General features: G+C 38.3%; 2 protein-coding genes across 2 annotated transcripts; one reads left to right on the top strand and one right to left on the bottom strand.

Moving 5' to 3' along the window:
- Positions 1-494: 494 nt before the first annotated feature.
- On the bottom strand, positions 495-8,290 carry leprotl1 (leptin receptor overlapping transcript like 1). Its single transcript, XM_022662503.2, has 4 exons — positions 8,186-8,290; positions 5,792-5,867; positions 5,442-5,628; positions 495-4,054 (listed from the first exon to the last, which is right to left on the bottom strand). The coding sequence occupies exons 1-4, from the start codon at positions 8,199-8,201 to the stop codon at positions 3,938-3,940; spliced, it is 396 nt and encodes a 131-aa protein (XP_022518224.1). The 5' UTR covers positions 8,202-8,290; the 3' UTR covers positions 495-3,937.
- Positions 8,291-9,663: 1,373 nt separating this feature from the next.
- Positions 9,664-13,943, top strand: LOC103037247 (F-box/LRR-repeat protein 12). The gene is made up of 4 exons (XM_022662508.2): positions 9,664-9,788; positions 10,553-10,628; positions 11,066-11,290; positions 12,211-13,943. The coding sequence occupies exons 1-4, from the start codon at positions 9,712-9,714 to the stop codon at positions 12,952-12,954; spliced, it is 1,122 nt and encodes a 373-aa protein (XP_022518229.2). The 5' UTR covers positions 9,664-9,711; the 3' UTR covers positions 12,955-13,943.
- Positions 13,944-21,173: the final 7,230 nt, after the last annotated feature.

The following is a 21,173-nucleotide window of genomic DNA, read 5'->3' as shown; positions in this document are numbered from 1 at the left end:
TCTCCAACTCATCTTCACCTGTACCGCAACTCCTCAATAATTCCCAAATATCCAACTCATCCCCAACTACCCACCTCATTACTAACTCCCCAACTCACCCCCACCTCCTCCCCAATTCCTTAATTCATCCCCAACTTTTCAACTCATCCAAAACTCTCCACCTCATCCTCACCTCCCCAATTTATCCTATGACGGTTCTTTATCAAAGTTGTTTAGAACATCTCAAGTGAATCATGCGAATGTTTAAACAGTTCTTTGCTTGATTAATTCTACTCACTGGTTGTGGTAAACTTTATTCAGTAATATATAGAACTTAGTGCTTAAGAGTACAGTGGTGATTCTACTGGTACTACAGTCTGTATAAGATCTCTGTGGTTCTGTTGGGTTCTGGACTCAGTGTTGCGTGTTTTGGATATTCTACCATTTTTATTCCATTTTTAAAAGTTTGAAAAAACAAAATCTTACAGGAAAGAATGAAGAAGGGAAGTCAGTGATTTGTTCAAAAAATGTCATTTATTTAAAAAACAAAAACAAATAAAAGACCACCATGTTTTGTTCGGTACTAGATACACGGTTCTAATCTGTGTACACAAAAAGCTTCTAGTTAAACAAGCGCTGTGGGTTAATCAAGTATTTTTTAGTAGTCTTAGTCCTGCTGATGAAGCTCAGGGGTGGAATCATTCGGTACCTCCTTCACACACCTGACGGTTCTCCAACCGGACAGAACCGAGAACCGGCGCGGGTCAGCGGACGCATTCATACGACACAGCGACGAGCGTTTTCACTCCAGGTTCTAGCTGTTACTGGATTAATGTGACTTTCCGCTGGGTGAATAGAAAAAAATCTGACTCTGGGTTATCTAGAACTTCAAGCTTGCTGTGTGCCGCTATACATCGGAACGTCTGTACGATAAATACGCTCAAATAAATTATCAGTTTACAATCAGTTGTGCTCATCTCTGCCCGAGCGCTACACTGCTGGAGAACCCAATAAATAATCAAAACTAAACAAACAGAAACAAAAAGAAACAAAAAAGAAAGTGTAACAGAAAACCGTCAGTGCCTTTCCTCCCACAGCAGAACCTCCTGAGACCTCCTGCGGTTCTGCTTCAGGTTCCACACAGAAAACTAAAAAACTAATATACTGCAGTAGGAAAAAACTGGGAAAACAAAAAAAACAATGCATCTAAAAAGAGAGCGAAGAGCTCATCTCCAGACTCGTCCTTCACAAACTCAAGAAAATCATCTTCCTCTTCCAGAGACATTTACACATTTCTACCCTTAAAACAAACGCAGAAATCAGCTGAAACAGCCTTTAGCTTCACATTAAAGCTACAAGGCTAATGTCGCTAACAACCAACGGAAGCTAACAGCCAAACATTTAGCGTCAGAGACATTATTATAGGTATCCAGTCAGATGAGACATTTGTACATTCGTGGTGGTGACTGGAAGCTCTAAAAGATGTCTGAAGCTCTAAATCTCTATCTGGACGGGATTAGTTTTTTTCAGGGGTTCATCTGTGTAAAATATTTCACTCTTCTACTCATTAGTGATAAAACTCCTGCATCCGGACTGCAATTAAAAACAGGAGGACCAGTGAGTTTTTAGGCTTTTTTTCTTGGTCACGACATCATCGCGGAGTTCAGTAGCTCCTCCATTTCCACTCGCTGTTGTGTTTTTATAATGTGGATCTCCGTGGAAACGCACAAGCGCCCAAAGTGTAATTACAGTGCGCTGCAGTAGACAAATAGCTATTTATCTCAAATATAAAATGTATTTTTTTTTTGTACAGTTTTTTTTGTTTAATAAATATATTTTTTCCGATGTTCTTTAAAGCATCCAATAAAACATTCCATTCACCACCACTGTAAAGAAGTAACTTGAGATAAAGAGATAATCATCTTGATCTGAATCACTGAACTGTGATGTAATTTTCTGTATAATAATTAGACATCATTTCAGGGTGAGTTTGATGATTTAAGCATGCATGAGTTTATTTATTTTACTATTATTACTAATATTAAACTTCCATTGTGGTTTATTACAATAGCCCGCATTAGCCTTGTATCTCCAGTGCACTAGTAAAGCCCTATAGTTACGGGATTAGTTTTAATATATAATATAACCTCAGGGAAGATATATCCCGGGGTTGACAGGTTCAAGCCTGTGATAAACCTTAAAGGGGCGGGGCTTATGCAGATTTAAATACAGTAAGTTATTGTGCATTGTGCAGCGCAAAATACAGCCTAAATACATGTAATAAATATGTAGCTGCTTTTAATCTCATTATTTAATTAATTAATTAATTAAACTGATACATAATCATTACTTTATGTAGTAGATGATATGCTTGTCTATGCAGTACGTAAATCAAGTAGCTACTCCCATCCCATTCATTTATACTGGGATTTTGTTTAAACAATTTATTTAAAGGAAAATTATTAAAGTTTCGTCTTTTGCTCAATTAAAGCTTGAATAAGAGATTCATACAATATTTAATTCACTTCTTACTAAGCTTTATTCTGTTTTATATAAGGGGTCTGTAATGTGTAAATAAACTCTATTACCTAACTCCTAACTCTGCATGTTATTACTGTGTAATTAGCAGCATTTTTACACACTAATACTGGAGGTTGATTTAAAAACATTCATTTTGTGCTTTTTAGTCTCCAATTAGTGATGTGTATTTACTCACTTTAGAATATTGAACACTTCTTGCTGCATTAGTGACTTATTAAACGTTTATTACACACTAATAACATGTAGAATTTCAACAGAATGTGTGAATTAGTCATAAAATTTAATACAGAACACTAATCCCGTCCCAATAGGGCTTATAAAGGCTAAATTCAGACAGCGAATAAGATTTAGAGATGGAATATCTTGCGTAAGGAATGAAAATGAGTAAATTAAATTATAACTAACTAACCTACAAGCTCTTTTTAATGCTTTATTTCTTTCACCTTCCCTTCAAATCCATCAAATCCTATATATTCTTCTTACAGCTCTGGAAAAAATTAAGAGAGCTCTTCAGTTTCTGAATCAGTTTCTCTGATTTTACTATTTATAGGTTTATGTTTGAGTAAAATGAACATTGTTGTTTTATTCTATAAACTACAGACAACATTTCTCCCAAATTCCAAATAAAAATATTCTCATTTAGAGCATTTATTTACAGAAAATGAGAAATGACTGAAATAACAAAAAAGATGCAGAACTTTCAGACCTCAAATAATGCAAAGAAAAAACAAGTTCATATTCATAAAGTTTTAAGAGTTCAGAAATAATCAATATTTGGTGGAATAACCCTGGTTGGTTTTTAATCACAGTTTGTTTTCATGCATCTTGGCATCATGTTCTCCTCCACCAGTCTTACACACTGCTTTTGGATAACTTTATGCTGCTTTACTCCTGGTGTAAAAATTCAAGCAGTTCAGTTTGGTGGTTTGATGGTTTGTGATCATCCATCTTCCTCTTGATTATATTCCAGGGATTTTTAATTTGGTAAAATCAAAGAAACTTATCATTTTTAATAAGTGATCTCTCTTTTTTTTTTACACAGCTGTATCTGTTAGCAGAGTACTGTTTGAGAAAAGCTAATATTTAATGCCACTGTACATTCAGCAGATCGTGCCTCTGATTGGCCACTGGAACAGCCTATGAGGGGAAGCTTATGCACAAACTGAGGAACAGAAACGAACGAAATAAAGAAATTTAAAAAGAAAAACAGAACAACTTTCTGAGGTCAGACTGATCCCAGCAACACATTATTGCACTGACTTCCTGTCACTCTGTACGGGCGGCCGCTAAATAAATAATAAAGACAGCAATAACGACAATAGTCAGAATAATAATAATAATAATAATAATAATAATAATAATGAGAATGTGTATCGTGGTAAAAACAGTTCAGGCGTGGCTCCCGGTCGCTCCCGGTTCACCACTGCTGCCAGCTGAAGTCATCATTCGACCCGAAGACCAGGAAGAAGCCCAGGATCGTCCCGAAGATCACGATGTTTCCCGTCAGGACCAGAGCACACGCCCCCCACGCGATCTACACACACACACACAAAGATATAAACTGAGTTCATACACTTTCACCAATACATTTCCATGACTTTTCCAAGACTTTGCTGCTAATTTTCATGAGATAGATAGATCTTCAATAATAAAATGTGTATCAAATCCTGAGAGCTCTATTGTGTTATAACTGAATTAACTCTGAGCTGATTCCATAAACTGCTAGGCATTTCTATTCTATGTTTAACCTGTAAACCAGTGCTTCATACTTTCATCCAAGAACATGATAAAATCTTAAGCTTAAAACTTTAAATCAGTTTTTAAATAATGTAATTTGGCAGATATCTGGCTGCCAGGGGACATGCTGCCTGGGGTTACTAAACCTGCTTCCCAAAGAAAGAGAGAAAGAGACATTACAACCATTACAGCCTAAAAAATGCCTTAAAACCAATATAAACTTCCATGACTTTTTACAAAACTTATTCAGGCCTGGAAATTATTGCTATTTTTAAATTCCATAACTTTTTCAAGTTTTTCATGACCGTATAAACTCTGTATGAATTATTGAGTCAACAGATGGAGCTGCACTCCCCGTCCATCTGTGAGCCGAGGGGGAAGGACAGGCCGCGCAGAATAAACACAGAATACACAGCACAACAATGCAAACTGGGATTTAACTTCCAAAAGATTTCCAAAATATATATTCATTTCTGTCCAAATTAATGAAAAAGTGTTATATATAATGAAAACCCAAAAATCAGTGTCTTAGAAAATTTGAATATTATATAAGACCAATTGGTATTTTTGGCAGTGTGGGCAGTGTGCCAAATCCTGCTGGAAAATGAAATCCACACTACCATAAACCATCACTGATTGGTGGAAACTTCACACTAGACCTCGAGCAGTTTGGACTGTGTGTCTCTCCACTCTTCCTCCAGACTCTGCTCCCTTGATTTACTTTAAATGAAATGTAAAATGTACTGATGATCAGTGATGGTTTGGAGAGTCATGTCTGTCATCTGCTGGTGTTGATCCACTGTGTTTTATTATCAAGTCTAAAGTCAGTGCAGTTTTGTTTTCCCTCAAAATCTTACAGTACTTCATGCTTCCCTCTGCTGAAAACAACTTTTATGAAGATGCGGATTTCATTTTCCAGCAGGACTTGGCACACTGCCCACACTGCTAAAAGTACCATTTGGTCTTATATAATATTCTAATTTTCTGAGACACTGATTTCTGAGTTTTCGTTGCCTGTAAGCTTCATAATCTTCAACAATGACATTCAAATTATTAAAAAAATGAAATGAAAAAACATAGTTTGTTAGGCAGTCTAATAAAAAAACCTGAATCCTCATCCAGCAGAAATATAAGAATAAAATATAGATTTTTTTTTATATAACTGTATGAATAGAAGTATTTACCACACTGGCACGAGCGAATATGATGGGCAGGCCGAAGGCGGACACCACGATGCCCGTGGTCAGGAATATAGCCAGTTCCTTACAGGCGTTACTGGCCGAGTCGGTGTCGTCCACAACCCGCCGAGAGATACAGTACGGGATCGGAGACAGGATGTAGAAAAACAGCAGGAAGAGAGGCCAGTACTCACTACAGAGAGAGAGAGACAGAGAGAGAGAGAGAGATGGTCGATTTTTGTACTACTGATTTGTGCCTTGCGAGAAGTGCAATAATCTTGAAATAAACTTTTTACTGGAAGTAGACTGGCTTTATATAAAGTTCTGTAAAGTTTACGTTCTTATAAATCACTCACTTATAGACGGGCAGAGCACAGCCGAGCATCAGGAACATCAGGCCGATGGCTCCACCGAAAGAAAGGCCGATCAGTGCTGGAGAAACAGAGAAGAGAAGAAACAATGACTGTTAGGTTATGTTCACATGGCTGGTCAAAGTTTCCCAAATCTGAGGAAAATGTATGATTAGAATAGCACTGCTGAGGTAAATGTATGATTAGAATAGCACTGCTGAGGTAAATGTATGATTAGAATAGCACTGCTGAGGTAAATGTATGGTTTCCACATATTTGGTTCAGATCACCCTTTGCAAGCAAACTTTTAAAATGTCTTGTGTATTTTGTACTGAGCCTTGGCTGAAAGTTTTATTTTGTGTGTTTTTAGTTTCAGACGACGCTGGTTTTTATTATTGCTTTATTAACTGCTATCAGTGCTAATTTTAAATAAATACACAAATGGATTTTATCAGTACTGCAGATCTTCTGTACCTGGAAAACTTTTCTGTACAGAAATAACTTCTAACCTTAATCTAACACAACTAATCCAGCTAATCAGAGCCTTCAGCTATAGGTACAGGAGAGAGAGACACAGAGAGAGAGAGAGAGAGAGAGAGAAGGGTAGAGAACGAGAGAGAGAGAAGGCGCAGGATCTCAGCCAGTTTAGAGGAGGGTCTGTATAACTTAAAAAACAAAACAAAAAAAAAACAATTGCAAAGTTTTCTTATTTTGTAAAGTTTTGTAAAGTTTTGCATTGTATTGCTGCTCTCTTTTTTTCTGAGGTCTACCCACAGATGTTGTTTGATGTTCTGGTTGGAAAACTGAGGACTGTGGTAGAACTTGGAACAGTTCTTTATATATTTGCATAAATAAATTGATGAAATTACTGTAGAAATTATAGGGATAGACACTTTTCTATCATCCCCACGATATTTAACCTCATATCGCACAGCACTAAAAAAAAGAGGACATTTAAAAGAGCTGATTTATGATTTATGAGTTTAAACACCCATTCACATTAACACAGAAGGCAGAAACGTGCCAGACTTCCAGAATCCACTGTGATAAAAATCACATCTGTATATTTGATTTTTATTAAATACTTGATGTTATAAAGCTTTTATCCTGAAGAAAATGTGTGCAACCAAATCAAATGAGATTTTTTGAGAGGCTTAAACTACCTTAAATTCTTAATTTATCACGTTTATTATCTATATATCTGGATTCTGAGCAGTGTTATCATCACACATCACATTATTTCAGTATCATACAACCCATAATATGACTTTCTGCACCCAAAGCTTACTGAGAATTCTCTCATATGATCGGTCATATGATCTGCCCCCACTGGGACTACAGGGAAGGAGGCAGACTAAATAAATACACTGTAAAATACACGAATTTAAACTAAATTTTACAATAAAACAAGTAAATGATGTTACATGCACTAAATCACCAATGTATTTAATATATATTAATCTATTCATTAAATAATTAGGTAATTAATGATTGATTAATAGCATTTTAAACATGTTTACTGCATCAGCTCACACAGTTGCTCTATGTTTCTACATTATCTGCTTTATTTAAAGCTTTAAGTGCTATTTATTACACATTACTACAGTAATATATTTAAATATTATTAATATTCATCTAAAAGTACTAATAACAACAAAGCAGCACCGCACTGCAGTCATGACGAAGCTAAAGTTGGCTCAGTATCCTAATTCCCCAGTTCCACCTTAAAACACCAGTATATGCACTGTAAACTCGAGCTGTCCACAATACAAAGCGCTGCACTATTTAAGGTGGACCGGTAATAATACTGAGAGTACAGCGCAACAACTCAAGCTGCATATTATTGTGTAGCGTTATAATCTAACCGCGAGCTGCAGCGTCATATAATAATAATTAAACTTAATAAACTCATTATTGTTAAACACAATACATGTTCATTAACATTATTTTGTTTTGTCCTCATGACGAGGCTAAAGTTGCGCGAGAATGCTAACTCTGCAGTTCCACCTTAAAAGCTGCTGTGGTCACACAGTGACGCCCGAACTGTTCTAATACAAAGCGCTGCACTATTTAAGGTGGACCGGAAATAATAGAGCTAACTGAAGTCAAATATTTCTGTGTATAATCAAACCCTGAGCTTCAATGTTGTATAATAATAGTTATATCTAATCATTAATGATAAATACATGTTAATTAAGGTGATTTGTTGTCTAAAAGAGCTATAAATCCAGCAGAACTGAGCCCCGGAGCCCGTTAGCCCGCAGTGCTAACCCACAGATACCGTTAGCTCCAGGAATAAAGCGGCCGCAGCGCTGCAGCAGCTACAACTAAATAAATAAAGCGCTAATTCACTGCACTTTAAACTGCAGATAAACAGTAATAATCCGCTCAGTTTCTCACCTTTAATCCCAGCCATGATTTACAGCGGTAATTTCAGGAAAGATGTAAAATCTCCGGCCGCGCAGTCCGACCCGACAGAACACACTCACACAGTAACAATACCGCGCCTGCAGGGGGCAGCAGAGACCCGCGCGCAGACCGCAGATCTACAAATCATCTTTAGGTGGAGGCCTCATGTTTGTAGATCTGCGCTGCGTGCAAACAAAACTCCAAATATTTACTGTAATACTGTATAAGCCCAAAAAGATCAGCAGCGAATTATTTTCATACTATTGATACTATACTACCATACTATTGATTTTTATTCCCGACTCTGTATTTTAATTAACTTTAATTATTAAGTAAATTTCAATATTTTCACGTCATTATTTATAAATCTCTATTTTTTGAAACACTAAAATACTCCAAAAAAACAACTCAGTATCTCAGAAATAGTTAAATAATTTTGGAAAATAATGAAAGCAATTTATTTTTTAAGAAAAAAAACTTATTTAGGTGTCGGGAACTGGATTCAATAGTAAAACAACAGTTTAATTTAATAAAATATTAGAACATTTGAAAAAAACGTGTTGTTTCTGAGTTAGTTTCCTTTACTGTGTATTACTGTATTGTTTTTATTAAAAAATATATGTAAGTATATTTGTTTTCTTTTTTCTATGTATTTCTATCGGCGTCTCTCTCCCCTCCATCACGGACATTTACACCACCCGCAGCATCCACAAAGTAATCAGCATTGTGAATGACCCCACTCATCCCTCACACGAACTGTTCTCCCTCCTGCCTTCGGGAAGAAGGTACCGCAGCATCCGGTCCAGCACGACCAGATTCTGCAACAGCTTCTACCCCCAAGCCATCAGACTCCTCAACTGCAGAGACTGAACTGATGGTTTTTCTGTACATGCGCACACACTCTTACCCCACTTACCCCAGAAAATGGAAAGCACTAAAAACCCTACTACCTCACTGGACTCTATTGCACACTGTGTAATAGAGTAATTACTACCTCACTGGTCTTTTTTGCACACTTTTTGCACACTGCATAATTTGCACACTGTCTTGTTATTTATTATTCTTTGTCTGTATTGTGTTGTATTGTCTGTCTGCACTTTTTGTACTGTTGCACTATTGTTCTGTCTACACTGTGTTTATGTGCACCATGGTCCTTGGAGGAACGTTGTTTCGTTTCACTGTGTACTCTGTATATAGCTGAAATTACAATAAAAAACACTTTGACTTTGACTTTATTTGCATGCCCAGTAGGGGGCGGAATAAATCGCTGTGTGGAGTCTGCCTTCAGTTTTACTGAAGAATGAGAAGATAAAAAAATAAAAGTCTGTTTTAAACAAATAAATATAACAATGACGTGTTTTTCGCCAATGTATAATTATACTATTCGGCTCTGTTATTTTTTCCTGTTATAATAGTAATTATAAAAAGCTGAATTATGATCTGATTTTGCAGCGATACGGGGACTTTTATGTGGTATATGAGTTGTGAGCGGTTCCGGCTTGTGAGCGTGTGGAAGGATGGATTGTTTTCCAGAGAATATTTTAATAGAGATTTTATCTTATTTAAGTATCAGAGAGCTTCTCCGGTCCGCCAGGTAATATACCCTCACCTGTACTTACCTGTACACTCACCTGTACACTGCTTTACACTGTACACCATGTATTATTACAGGGAGTGAATGGGCTGCTGTACATCACTGTGCTGTGTTTACATTTCTAACAGAGCAGCTGTACTGTCTCTTACCTATTTAATATTATATTTAATCTTATATTTAATGTTTATTTAATGTGTGTACTCTGTCTAATGGTAAGCTGTGTATCTGCTGATGGTTAGAGAACAGTTTAGCCTATAAAGATCTGTGTTGCTGTGTCTATGGAGCTGTTTGTTAACTTGTGGTTTCTGAGGCTGGTAACTCTGATAAATTTATCCTGTACAACAGAGGAAACTCTCGCTCTTCCTTTCATGGGATGGTCTTGATGAGTGCCAGTTCCATCATTATAAAGTTTTTGATATTCTTTGCTGTGATTTCACTTAAGGATGCTCTCAAAATTCTTGAAATTTTTATTTTCTTTATTTAGTTGAGTAGTTGTTTCTTCTCATAATCTGGATTAGAACATTACTCAAACATTCACTATTCACTGTATACCTGTAACTCTACCTCTTCACTACTTTACTTTAACTGATGCTCTCAAACACATTAAGAGACAAGAAATTCAAGTAATTAACTCTTGATGGGTTCAGCACAGCTGTTAACTGAAAGCCTGAATTCCAGGAGAATTCAAAGGTGTTTCCAAACTTCTGACTTTGAAAAAACCTTTAGACATTTATTAACAGGATCTTTATTATGCTCATACGCAGGGTGTGTAAGCGCTGGAGGCAGCTGGTGAAGGACCAGAGACTGTGGCGTAATGTAGATCTTTCAACATGGAAAGGAGTAAGAGCTTCACTATTCTATTCTATTCTGTTTTATACTTGTTTTAATGTATTCTGTTCTTTACTTACTCTGATAGTTTCAATTTCAGACTGCAGACCGAATGCACGAAAAAATGGGAGGGGTAGTTTGGAAGAGGCACTAGGTGATGTATGGGTTTAGGGGTGGGGCAGAAGGGAGAGCTGATTGGCTGAGCTGCAGCAGCAGCAATGGTGCCTCTAATAGTGGTAAGACTCAGATGGTTGGACGTCACCAGGGGGGCACTGTTATTTATTTATTGATTGATTTGCACCATCCTTACCTATAGCATAGATAAACCTGTGAGGGTTCAACTATGCTATAGGAAATGACCCCAAAAATTATTATTGTTATTAGTATTATTATTATTATTTTTTATTTACAAATTTTAAGCATGACTGGTTAAGTGTGTGTGTTATTAGATGACGTCGCGTGTGCTGTGGGTGTTGTTACGGCAGTACCTGGGGCGTGGGCTGCGGTACCTGCGTCTGCGTGGGCTGCTGCTGTCTGCGCGGGCCGGGGCGTTCCTGTCCGAGCCCTGGCTGCAGACTCTCTCCTCTAAATGCCCTCGGCTGTGCCGGCTCACCCTGCTGCACACCGACCTGCGCGGCCTGCGCAGCTGCTCCCTCCTCCCGCACACCTTACAGGTAAACCGCTCACCTCACCCACCACACCTGCAGCTCAGCGCAGCGCATAGTCCTACATTTCCCATGATTCAGTTCACACCCGTCACAGTGTTTAGGATATATTTAATATTAATCTTTCGCTTTTCACCAGGTGTTGTGCTGAATCGTGTCTCTCTGCCAGAATGCGTCTCTATTCTTCGGGCACAGGTTTGTATACTGCTGAGAGACGGATTTCAGCACAACACCTCTTCCTTTACTTCTTCTACTGTTTAATGATGATGATTACCCGAATCAACTTCCTGTAAGTGAATGTGAATGAAGTCCGAACCGTCCAATAAAGTGTTTATCTATTTTGCTTTGTTCTACTAGATGCTTAAGCATATATTTAATAATTATTCATGATGGATACTAAATAATATGAAGTGGATCCTGTATAACTCATATGGGGGAATCATGAATAATTAATAGTGGGTAGTAAATAATTCATAGTGGATATTAAAGAATTTGAATGGATATGGAATAATTCATATTTGGTATTGAATAATTCATAGTGGATCCAGTATAACTCATAGTAGATATTGAATGAATCACAGTGGTTCCTGTATAGTTCATAGTCTATAGTAAATCATTTATAGTAGATATTGAATAATTCATAGTGGATCCTGTATAATTCAAACTGAATCATGTATAGTTCATAGTGGATACAGTACAATTCATATTGGATGATGCATAATTTATACGGGAGCATGTATAATTCATTGTTGATAATTGATCATTTATAGTAGATATTGATTAATTCATAGTGGATACAACAAAAATCATAGTAGGTACAGGATAAGTAATAGTAGATCTAAATAATTAGTTCTGGATCATGAATAAAACATAGTGGCCACTATATAATTCACAGCGGATGGATAAAGCATTGTGTGTGTTTATTACAGGTGCTTGAGCTTCGTAGCTGCGAGGTCCCTCCCGGTTTCTTTACCCAGAATCCCCCTGGTTCACCAGAGCTGGACGGCCCCAAGCCGGCCGCGTCCAAAATCCACAGCAAGCCTCCGAAGTCTCCCTCCTTCTCGGGCATCAGCATCGAGACGCTGGTTTTGGACAACGTCCCGTCCTTCACCAACCAGCACCTGCAGAGCCTGAGCTCGTGGGCGCGGCTGAGCCGGCTGGAGCTGCGGGAGCTGATCCGGGTGACGGCGGCGGGACTGCGGGCGTGCGCCCCCCCCGGCCCCCAGGCCCTCGCCCGTCTCCGCCACCTGGAGATGGACACGGGGAACCGGCAGCAGATGGCGGCGCTGGGGCTGGGGGAGGGCTGGGCGGGGCTGGAGGGTTTGGGGCTGGGCGGGCGGGAGGTGAGCCCCGGTCTGCTGTGCCTGAGCCGCCTGCCAGACCTGCGCTGGCTGCGGCTGCGCAACTGCAGGCTGACGGAGATGATGGTGCTGCGCAGCTGCCGGACGCTGAAGGAGCTGCACCGGCTGGAGTTCTGGCAGGTGGAGTTTGTGACGGAGGGCAGGGGTGGAGGAGAGGCGGAGGGCGGAGGAGAGAAGGAGGAGGGGGAGCGAGAGAGGGAGGAGCCGAGCGAAAACGACCCGGTGCCGAACCTCCGCCGATCGCTGGGGACCCTGCTGCCCAAGTGCAGTTTACTGTTCACTCAGTGCAAAGTTACGGAGAACACGGACTAACTGTAACTGTAAGATCTGATACTACAGCAGTGCTGCTGGAGTTCTTAAACACTGTATCACACACTCCTACCTACAGCTCAAAGTCTTCATCATCTTCTTATCCTTCATCAGAACAGTGTATAAAATATCTCTCATAGTGCACTATTCTCATCTCAGCGGTGACCGTGAGATGTTTAAAAACTCCAGCAGCACTGCTGTATCTGATCCACTCATGCCAAACCTACTGTACTGTAGCACACTTTTCCATCCAGCACATCCACAAACAACATCAAACATCCCACCAGGCTTTATCTTACAGGCTTTTTCTTCTGATGGAGAAATTCTACATCATCTACACTGGACTTTAAAAGAAAATTGCTCCAAATAATCTATCCAAAATATCTTCATTATTTAAAGGAGAACTCTGGTGTAAAATTGATTTTTGGTGTAGTAAAACATGATAAAGAGTACTGATCTTTGTTAGTACTTTGAATAGCCCACCTCCACTTTCCCACAGCTTTCTGGGATCCAGTAATTTTGTGCTTTATGTCCAGAATAAATCGCTTTTTACACCATTATCCAGAATCACAGCTCCACATCTCATTGGTAGAATCCAGAGAGCCCTGACATTTAAAACGAGGCATTAATAACTTAAAAAGTGCAGAAGAAGCTTATTAAAAAACACTGTTTACATCCCGTAGCGTAGGTAAATTTCTGGGCAGAGATTAGCTAACGCTACGGGATGTAAAGAGTGAAGCTCAATTTCACACCAAACCCACACCCAGAATGAGTTCATTTCTCCTACAGTTGCTGCTGTTTCTGTTTTATTATGGTCAGTAACCCACAGACAGTAATACTGAATATATTTAACATATACAGTAATATTAAAACTCTGTGTTTGGAAAGGAAGTGAAAGCCTATTAATCCAGAACAGAGCTTATTGATTTCTGTCAATAAATGGGAAGTATTGAAAGAGTAAATTTGTAATAAAAAATATTTTTAAAGTTAAATTTGTCTTTTCATTATTTTATCATTATTTTTTTGGGTACAACTAAAACGTACTGATTGAATTCAGCGCTTCTGTTATAAGAGTCTGTATATTGTCTGTAGTAAAGTGTAGATGTGTAGATGCTGTGTGTGGTAATGAGCTATACTGTGCAGGTGCAGCAGATGGAGGTTTGGGTGGAGCCCACAGTGTTCCCCTCTACCGCCTGTGACCCAGAAACATCTCCACAAACATCACACATTTACATATAATAACAGAACTGTGCCAAACGAGAATAGATATACTGAATACGCAGAGTGTGCAGCCTGTGTTCACTCACTCTCAGACATACTAGAGTTTACTAGAGATCCAGACTACAGCAAAAGTACCCTGTCAAAAAAGTAACTTGAGTAGAAATACTTAGGTATGATTCTAAAGTATTCAATATTTTTTCGTATTTAAATATTGCAAGTAGTTTTAAAAAAAAAAATACTAAAAGTAAAAGTACAAGTATTTTGTTACATTACATTACATTACATTACATTACATTTGGCAGACGCTTACAATAGTCAAGTACAAAACTAAAAGTAAAAATACATTTTTGACAGGGCCTAAAGGAGGTCAAAGGGAAATAATGGGATAGAGGACTAAAGGAGGGGAAGAAGGAAATGTACATTGTGTAGTTATTACAGAGGCTAAAGGATGCTCAGACTTCCTGTGGCTGTAACAACAGCACCCAATGCAGGAAACTAGAAAAAAGAAAGAGAGAGCACCTAAAAATGATGAGTTTCTTTGATTTTACCGAATTAAAAACCTCTGGAATATAATCAAGAGGAAGATGGATGATCACAAACCATCAAACCACCAAACTGAACTGCTTGAATTTTTACACCAGGAGTAAAGCAGCATAAAGTTATCCAAAAGCAGTGTGTAAGACTGGTGGAGGAGAACATGATGAAACACAGAAAAAAAAACTGTGATTAAAAAACAGGATTATTCCACCAAATATTGACTTCTGAACCTTATGAATATGAACTTGTTTTCTTTGCATTTTTTTTTTGTTATTTCAGTCATTTCTCATTTTCTGTAAATAAATGCTCTAAATGAGAATATTTTTATTTGGAATTTGGGAGAAATGTTGTCTGTAGTTTATAGAATAAAACAACAATGTTCATTTTACTCAAACATAAACCTATAAATAGCAAAATCAGAGAAACTGATTCAGAAACTGAAGCTGTATATTCCAACAACAAAAAAACCCTTAATGTTTAGGGTAAAACTCAAAAATGCAAAAATACATGTAGAAATAAGGAAGTGGTCATAATGTTATGCCAGATTAGTGCAAGCGAAGCATCACTTGCTGTGCCGGTGGTTTTAATGTAATGGCTGTGCAGTGTGATAAGCTGAACAGCAGATGGCAGAATTATTATGGCTTTATGTGACACAATATATTTTATAATTTATATTGAGTGATTCAGAGTAAATTACTGCTCCATTTCCAGTTCCATCTAGAAATTCACTATTAACCAAGTTCACTAAAAATACCTGTATGAGTTTGGTGAGATTTCGTCTCATTCTTGGTCAAATATACTCATATAAAGTTAAATTTAGTCAAATTAAAGTTCAGGAAAGAGAGGCTGGTTATTGTTTGTTGTTAATCATCGTTTCAGCTGCACTCAATTTCAATAGTGTTTCTGTCATTTATCGATATTTAGAGGCGATGCATTGAAATTACAACTATAAGGAAATCCCTTACACACACATTGTAGTAATATGCCATTGTAAAATAAAATTATTTAAATTAATCAGACAATTACTGGATTACTGAAATAATAATTCAACGTGTTTCTACTCAGCCTAGATTATATACACATGATTAAAATGTTTTTTTTTGGCCCTTGATGACGACTGGCTTATAAACCGTTTCAGATTTTCAGAGCATGGTTGAGTTGGGTTAAGATTATAAGCTGATTGAGTGACGGGCGGCTTCTCGGTAATAAGCAACTCAATTAAAGCATTTAAATAAAAACATTTATCATGCATCTTAGAATAATTAATTTTAAACATGGGTAATTATTAAATTACGTAGAAGACGTAAATTATATCTTAGTTGTAATTTTAATGCATCATCTTTAATGTCGTCAAATGAAAAAACACATTAGAAATATACGTACGCCTGAAATGAAAGTGCCGCGGGGAAACGCACTTTCTCACATTCGATTCACATTTAGTACATCTGACCGCGGCTACGCTAGGCACCTTGCACCACTTTCTTGCTTGACGGGCATATTATACATATATACATATATAACATTATATATATTATATGTATATTATTATTATAAAACCCAGGGCAAACAGCCAACCTTCAACAATGAAATGTGGTTGAAATATGACTAAAGTCATGTATGTTGTTGTTTCAACATTAAAACAACATTGAATGAACCTTCAATGTTCAATGATTGTGCAAACGTTGAAATTTTAACGTTGAATCAATATAACGTTCTCAACCTTCTGCCTTTTGAATCAGACTTTTCATCACCATATAATTCCTAAAAACAGTTGGATGGAGGAATGAAACAGTGGTTTATTAAAGGTTGAATGTATGATGTTGAAACAACTTTGCTATATCAATGTTGATTCTAGCAGAACATCTACGATGATTCAACATTTATTTAATGTTGAAATGCCAGCTGGGTTAGTTCATGAGTTCCGGAGTGAAATGCTTGGAATGACAGTCTGCTTAAACAATATTACTAAGCTGAATTTTTAAACTTTAAACTACAGAATTTAATGTGCAGGAATTCAAATGTGCAAAATGTAAATTATTTTTTTACAATATAAAACCCTGCCCTCCCTCCTGGAGTCACTCTGCTGGAACCCGAAGCGCTGCTTTGCCTATTTTACTGCTTTCCGCCTCCGTATGACGCAGCCTCTGGTACTCCTCCATGTTTCCGCTAATGAGGCCTGAGTTACAGGAAGCGGTTCAATCATTCAGAGCCTGACGGATCTGTCGGGTTGGGAAATGTGTATGGGAATGTGTTGGGAAAACAGTGTATTTCTGAATTGTATCATCCTCTAATTCCTTTGATGATCTTTAAGAGTTTCAGTTTCCTCTCCAGAATTAGAGTCAGAACTTCCTGCATGACTGAAAACAACCCAAACTATTTACAGTAAATGAGCTCAGCTAAAACAACCCCATCCGTCTTTCAGCTACGCCCATCTTCTCCACATTACACCACAGCCTGCGCTGTTTTATACACAAGAAAACAGGGTATTGCAGTATCATTTAATTTATGTAATAATAAAAATACATCCTACCAATAGCATGTAATTGATCTAATCTAATATGTAGCCAGATTATATTTAGTTTTAATAAAAACAAACAAGTATTTATGATTAATGTTAGTTTAATATACTACTAATCATAAAGAGATTACTTAACTTGGGATTTGAATCAGACTTGATTTGGGATTTGACTTAAGACTTGACTCGGGACTTGAATTGGAATTTACTTGGAATTTGACCTGGAACTTGAATCAGACTAGATTTGGGACTTGGCTAAAGACTTGATTTAGGATTTGACTCTTGACTTGGGACTTAAATCAAGACTTGATTTGGAACTTGGGATTTGACCTATAGAGTTTGAGTTGGGACTTGAACTAGAACATGACTCATAACTTGACTTGGGATTTAACTTGGGACTTAACTCAAGACTTGACTTTGGATTCGACTTGGGACTTGAATCAGGATTTGACTTGGGATTTGACTCAAGACCTGAGTTAAGACTTAAATCAGGGCTTGACTTGGGGATTTGACTCAAAACTTGACTGGATTTGAATCTGAACTTGAGACATACTTGTTATTTGCAATTTACTTACTAGTTCCCATCCCTGTTATTGTATTTGGGGTTAGTGTTCTGGTTTTATCACATGTGGAAGCATCTTAAACATTTGAGCGAGATGTACATTTTTAAAAAACGGGATCTTCAAAGAATAAAGAATACTGATAGATGTTTTGCCCTAAACAAAAAAAATATACAAGAATGAAATGTATATTATTTTTATTGCTTTTTCCTTTATGAAAATATTAAACTGTTGACATTAAAATGTTAATTCCTGAACACTCCTGCTCTGTTTTCACCAGAAACAAAAGCTTCTCTTCACAGGTTTTTCAGTTCAGGTCCTTCAGGGCCGTTCTCTGGTCTGTTCAGCTATTTGGGTTTTAGAAAGAATTCCAGCTCATTGCTGAAGGCAGGTTTTAGTCCCTCCTCCTGTGAGAAAGAAAGGTCAGTCTCATGATGTTATTGGCCCACAGCGCTGTGTTTGAGACATTACTGCTGCTGGAGGTCTCAGAGGGGACCTGGACTTCCTGCCAAGATCAAGACAAGAATCTGCCAGAGACTTAGAGGCACAGCTGCAGAACCCAACCTTAGAGTTCATTTGAGTTCAGTCCTGCTCTCTTTCTAGCGGCTTCCTTTTCATGTTCTCACAGAAAATGAAAGAGAACCAGAACTGAAGTTAGAGTTGGAGGTAGAGTTAGAGGCAGGATTAGGGTGAAGGTGGAGTTGGAGTTAGAGTTAGAGTTAGAGTTGGAGTTGGAGTGAGTCGGAGTTGGAGTCGGAGTTAGAGTTGGAGTGAGTCGGAGTTGGAGTTGGAGTGAGTCGGAGTCAGAGTCAGAGTTAGAGTTAGAGTTGGAGTTGGAGTGAGTCGGAGTCAGAGTCAGAGTCAGAGTTGGAGTTGGAGTTGGAGGCAGGATTAGGGTGAAGTTAGAGTTAGAGTTAGAGTTAGAGTTGGAGTTGGAGTTGGAGTCGGAGTGAGTTGGAGTCGGAGTCGGAGTCGGAGTCGGAGTGAGTCGGAGTTGGAGTCGGAGTCAGAGTCAGAGTTAGAGTTGGAGTTGGAGTTGGAGTTGGAGTTGGAGTTAAAGTTGGAGTTGGAGTTGGAATTGGAGTTAAAGTTGGAGTTGGAGTTAAAGTTGGAGTTGGAGTTGGAGTTAGAGTTAGAGGCAGGATTAGGGTGAAGTTAGAGTTGGAGTTGGAGTTGGAATTGGAGTTAAAGTTGGAATTGGAGTTAAAGTTGGAGTTAGAGTTAGAGTTGGAGTTGGAGTTAGAGGCAGGATTAGGGTGAAGTTAGAGTTGGAGTTAGAGTTAGAGTTGGAGTTGGAGTTGGAGGCAGGATTAGGGTGAAGTTAGAGTTGGAGGTAGAGTTAGAGGTAGAATAAGATTAGAGTAAATTTAGAGTTGGAGTTAGAGGCAGGATTAGGGAGAAGTTAGAAGTTAGTATTAAATTTTGTGATGGCCAATGCAGGAAAGTGCAGCGACACTGTTCTCAGAATCCTCAATGAAGCTCCTCCCAGTAGCTCCTGACAGTAACCAGCCAGGTTGGTCATTCCTGCAGCCTCCAAAATATGAACCTTCAGCAATGATGAAGCCAGAAAAGAAAGAAGAGAAAGGAAGAGGAAGAACAGAAACAGTAAACAAATAGCAGATGATAACACTTTTTGTGGCTTTAAGTTCAGTTCTATAACTGTTTTAACATGTCTGCATTCAGATAAAGCAGTGAACATATACATGCTATTTTCCTGCTGTTGTTGGTGGAAATGTTGTGCATTATTTCTTATTATTCAATTCAATTCAATTTTATTTATATAGCGCTTTTTACAACAAAGGTTGTCACAAAGCCGCTTTACAGGAAAAACAGGTCCATGCCTCTTATGAGCAGCACCACAGAGATGCTGATTTTATGGCGACACAGTGGCAAGAAAAAACTCCCTTTAAGAGGAAGAAACCTTGGAAGGAACCAAGACTCAGTCCGAGGAACCCATCCTACTCGGGTTGACCCGCTCAGTACAAACAAACAACAAACAAATAACAGAACAAAAACAGTACAGAGAATTAATGTGAACTATGGCTAATATAACAGGTACTAATTTATGAATATAAAAATGTGATGGGCACAAACTATAGAGCTATGGCTAATACAGAAACAGATACTGAGTGTGTTAATGGTAATCAGTGCAGGGCTGCAGAGCCGGAGAACGACACAGCGGGCAGTGGAGAGCCAGGCTGGAACATCAGGAACAGCATCTCCATACATGTAAAAGAGATAGATAGAGAAACAGAAAGGAAAGGAAGAGAAAAAAAGCAGGAGTTAGAAGGGTTGTGTAATAATTCTGATGAGTAGAAGGACAGGGCAGATTCCTGAAAGCTGGAACCACAGACGGACACATCCAGGAAGACCGGCCGGCCAGGCGTCTCAGCACATGTGAGAAAGATAGAGAGAGAGAACAGAGAGGGGAGGGAAGAGAAAGGGGTTAGAATGGTTTTATAAAACTCTGCTGGAGTGGGATGGGCACTGGTAGCAGCAGCTCAGGACATGGGGAGAGAAAGAGAAAGCAGATGATTAGGACAGGGTTTATATTTGCTGGATAAGCTGTAAGAGGAAGAAAATTGTAATGAGACATTACTCAAAAGCTTGAGCAAATAGAAATGTTTTGAGTCTAGATTTAAAGATTGAGAGTGTGTCTGAGTCCCGTATATTAATAGGGAGGCTATTCCAAAGTTGGGGAGCTTTATAAAAGAACGCTCTTCCTCCTGTATAGTTTTTTCTAATACGCGGGACTAATAACAGGCCAGCGTCTTGGGAGCGGAGTGAACGCGGCGGATTGTAAGGAGTAAGGAGTTCCTGTAGATAATGCGGGGCCAGACCATTGAGGGATTTATACGTCAGGAGAAGTATTTTATAATCTATACGAAATCTAACAGGTAGCCAATGTAGGGATGAAAGAATAGGTGTAATGTGATCGAACTTTCTAGCTCTGGTAAGCACTCTTGCGGCTGCATTCTGAACTAGCTGGAGTTTATGGAGTAATTTATGTGGACTTCCAGCCAACAACGCATTGCAGTAGTCCAGCCTGGAGGTTATGAATTCATGTACCAGCTTCTCAACATCTTCCAGAGAGAGTATACTGTGGATTTTAGCTAGATTTCTTAAGTGGAAGAATGCAATTTTGACTATGCTACATATGTGAGCATCAAACGAAAGAATTGGGACAAAGATGACCCCAAGGTTTCTCACAGTTTTACCAGGTATAATTAAGTGACCGTCTATGTCTACAGTATTAACATTTATGTTTTTATCAATATTAGGACCTAATAGAAGGACCTCAGTTTTATCAGAATTAAGTAAGAGAAAGTTGTGTGTAATCCAATTTTTAATCTCTTTAATACAGTCTGTTATTTGATTTATACAGAGCT

The sequence above is a fragment of the Astyanax mexicanus genome, chromosome 19, assembly GCF_023375975.1.
Source record: "Astyanax mexicanus isolate ESR-SI-001 chromosome 19, AstMex3_surface, whole genome shotgun sequence".
Taxonomy (NCBI): domain Eukaryota; kingdom Metazoa; phylum Chordata; class Actinopteri; order Characiformes; family Acestrorhamphidae; genus Astyanax; species Astyanax mexicanus.
Note: the sequence above shows the minus strand (reverse complement) of the source record. Positions and strands in the feature narration are given on the sequence as shown.

Excerpts from the sequence above, each read along its gene's own strand:
- LOC103037247 (XM_022662508.2), top strand. The coding sequence starts at position 9,712 with ATGGATTGTTTTCCAGAGAATATTTTAATAGAGATTTTATCTTATTTA. Across the intron at positions 9,789-10,552 it reads GAGCTTCTCCGGTCCGCCAG|GGTGTGTAAGCGCTGGAGGC; the intron begins GTAATATACCCT and ends GCTCATACGCAG. Across the intron at positions 10,629-11,065 it reads ATCTTTCAACATGGAAAGGA|ATGACGTCGCGTGTGCTGTG; the intron begins GTAAGAGCTTCA and ends GTGTGTTATTAG.
- leprotl1 (XM_022662503.2), bottom strand. Across the intron at positions 5,629-5,791 it reads TGTGCTCTGCCCGTCTATAA|TGAGTACTGGCCTCTCTTCC; the intron begins GTGAGTGATTTA and ends CTCTCTCTGTAG. Across the intron at positions 4,055-5,441 it reads TATTCGCTCGTGCCAGTGTG|ATCGCGTGGGGGGCGTGTGC; the intron begins GTAAATACTTCT and ends GTGTGTGTGTAG.